This window comes from Myotis lucifugus, unplaced genomic scaffold, assembly GCF_000147115.1.
Source record: "Myotis lucifugus unplaced genomic scaffold, Myoluc2.0 scaffold_578, whole genome shotgun sequence".
Classification (NCBI taxonomy): Eukaryota; Metazoa; Chordata; class Mammalia; order Chiroptera; family Vespertilionidae; genus Myotis; species Myotis lucifugus.
Window position 1 is genome coordinate 55399 of NW_005871626.1, and position 2854 is coordinate 58252.

At 44.6% G+C, this 2854-nt stretch overlaps 1 protein-coding gene across 1 annotated transcript in view; it reads left to right on the forward strand.

Annotated features, from left to right (window-relative positions):
- Positions 1-2854, forward strand: part of B3GALNT2 (beta-1,3-N-acetylgalactosaminyltransferase 2) — a 19787-nt gene that overhangs the window by 4510 nt on the left and 12423 nt on the right. The window contains exon 3 of the mRNA XM_014446826.2: positions 1420-1569. Coding sequence (XP_014302312.1) covers positions 1420-1569 — 150 coding nt within the window. The remainder of the gene's footprint in view (positions 1-1419; positions 1570-2854) is intronic.

Below are 2854 nucleotides of genomic sequence, written 5' to 3' on the forward strand. Positions count from 1 at the left end.
AAAAAAAAATTTCCTGTAATTCTTATCAATGTTTACAATGGCATACCTCTTCAATTTTCCTTATTAGAAAAAGTCTGTCCCCCAGATTTCCGTTTTTATTTATTTTACTGGGCCCCTTGGGAAAAAAGGTCAACAAGGTTTTTGTTTGTCTTTTGATTGAATTACCTAGATCCTGTGGCAAATAAAAACACGGCACTTACTGTAGCAAAGGTCATTTATTTTTTGGACACACTCTGGATCGTGTCCCACCATTGGAGAAGGAGATGAAATGGATCCCTCCTCAGAGCTATTTATAAGCCCGTCGCTCTCCAGCTTTGAAACTGGTGACAGGAACAGGGACAGAGTAATCTTTCCCTTCTATCTTCCTTCTAAGGACACATTTTAAAAATGTGATCCCGCCCATTAGACCTCATGACAGTAAAAAAGGAGCCATGCACATGGCTTGTCACTTGATTTTTTTCTTCTTCTAGAAATGTTGCTTCCCCTCCTGCATTCTTTAGAGTAAATTAGTAAGCGATACAAGGTTTGCTGGCTATGGAATTTATTGGTATTAATAAGGGTGCTGGTATTTTCTCAGCTTCATCTCCCAAACCTACACTCTAAATATTCAGGTAGGACTCCACCTTTGAGAGCATATTCTTACTGTTGTTAGTTGCTATTTAGAGCTTACTATTTGCCTGGCAGCACACCAGTACCTCTATGCACATTCTCTCATTTAAGTTACAACTCCATGAGAGGTAGTATCATGCCCATTCATAGTTAGGGAAACTGAGGTTCGAGGAGTTAAATAACTTTTATTGTTAATCCTCACCTGAGGTTATTTTTCCATTGCTTTTTAGGGAGAGTGCAAGAGAGAGGGAAAGACAGAGAGAAACATCGACGTGAGAGAAACACATCGGTGGGTTGCCTCCTGCCCGAGCCCCGACCCAGGCCCGGGAGGAGCCTGCAACGTGCCCTTGACTGAAATTGAATCCCGGACCCTTTGGTTGCGGGCAGACGCTCTATCCACTGAGCCACACCGGCCAGGGCTTAAATAGCTTTTATATGTAATATGATATATGTAATGTGATAGAGGCAGGATTCTGATGGTGGCCTCACTGACTCTGCCTGCCCCCTCTGCTGTCGTTTATGCCACAGTGTCTTTCCAAACCGATGCGCGTTCTAAACATCTCGTTTGTTTCAAAGAATTTATATATTCACATGAGCATGAGGACGTACCTGTGTGTGGAAGACACCAAAGTGTTAGTAGTCGTTATCTCTGGACAGAGGGCTTGTAGGAGCTTTAGAATTTGTTTCTTCTTTGTACTTACTTGTATTTTCTACAAACATTTATGTTACGTTGGAATAACATTTTTATGTTCCTTATTACACGTCGTCACTGAGACGTGGCATTTCTGATTGATTGTTGCTTGTTTCTAGAGCCACTGGCCCCATTTCCTCAGGGGAAACGCAGTCACTATGACGTGGTGGTTGGTGTGTTGTCCGCCCGCAATAACCATGAGCTTCGAAGTGTGATCAGAAGCACCTGGCTGAAACATTCACTCCAGCACCCCGCGCTCGGCCCCCGGTAGGTTCTTCTGAGTTGGCACCTGCCTGACTTAGGTAATAAGAGGTGCAGCCTCGTTTCCGGGAGAAATGGCAGTCGTGTTTCGCTTTTCCTCCATATAGTTGAGCCCCAAAGTCAGTTTAACCCGGGTTTTAAGCCAAAAGGTAGTTGGGGAGAATATAGTCATTGGTTAACATACCTACTATTTATAGATGCCTAGTTTGTTTTGTTTTTATTTTTTTGCTTTGGTTTAGAATAGCAATTCTTTTTTTTTTAAATATATTTTTATTTATTTCAGAGAGGAAGGGAGAGGGAGAGAGAGAGAAACATCAATGATGAGAGAGAATCATTGATCAGCTGCCTCCTGGAGGCCCCCTACTGGGGATCAAGCCCACAACCCCGGCATGTGCCCGTGACTGGAATCGAACCTGGGACCTTTCAGTCTGCAGGCCGACGCTCTATCCACCGAGCCAAGCCAGTTAGGGCGAGAATAGCAATTTTTAAAAAAATATATATATTTTTATTGATTTCAGAGAGGAAAGGAGAGGAAGAGAGAGATAGAAACTCAATGATGAGCCCTGGCCAGTTTGGCTCAGTAGATAGCTGTGTCAACCTGCTGACTGAGGGTCCAGGGTTCGATTCCAGTCGGGCACATGCCCGGGTTTCGGGCTTAATCCCCAGTGGGGGGTGTGCAGGAGGCAGCTGATCAGTGATTCTCTCACATCATTGATGTTTCTCTCTCTCTTTCTCTCTCTCCCTCTCCCTTCCTCTCTGAAATCAATAAAAATATATTTTTTAAAAAAAAGTATGTACCTATATAATTTAAAAAAAAAAAAACACCAGAAAAACTCGATGAGGTTGCTGGTTATGTTGGTAGCAGACATTTCAGAGGAAGCGGTGGATATTGAAGCTAAAATTCCTATTTTGTAAATGAGCAGGAAATGAGAAACTAGAGGCTGCAATGGTAGTTAATTCCTGTGTAGAATTTCACTGTAAAGGAAAGGGTGTGGACAAGGAGGGACAGGAGGCAGATAGGAATGATGTCAGGACGTCCTCATATTTATAACGTATAGGGAAGGATGGAGCCAGGGGTTACAGGTAACCACGGTTACAGGTAACGGGTGAAGCAAGGTTGAGGAGAGGAGAGGACGACCCGACCCTAGGGTAGGAAGGCCAGCCTGGGGCCACGGGAACACCCTCTGAAGTGGAAGAAAGCACGCGGAGAAGACACGGGGCTGGGTGTCGGGTGCAGGGGGGGGAGTTGACTGTAGGTGTGCTCACTCTGGCTTCACTGGGGGGCTGGGCGGA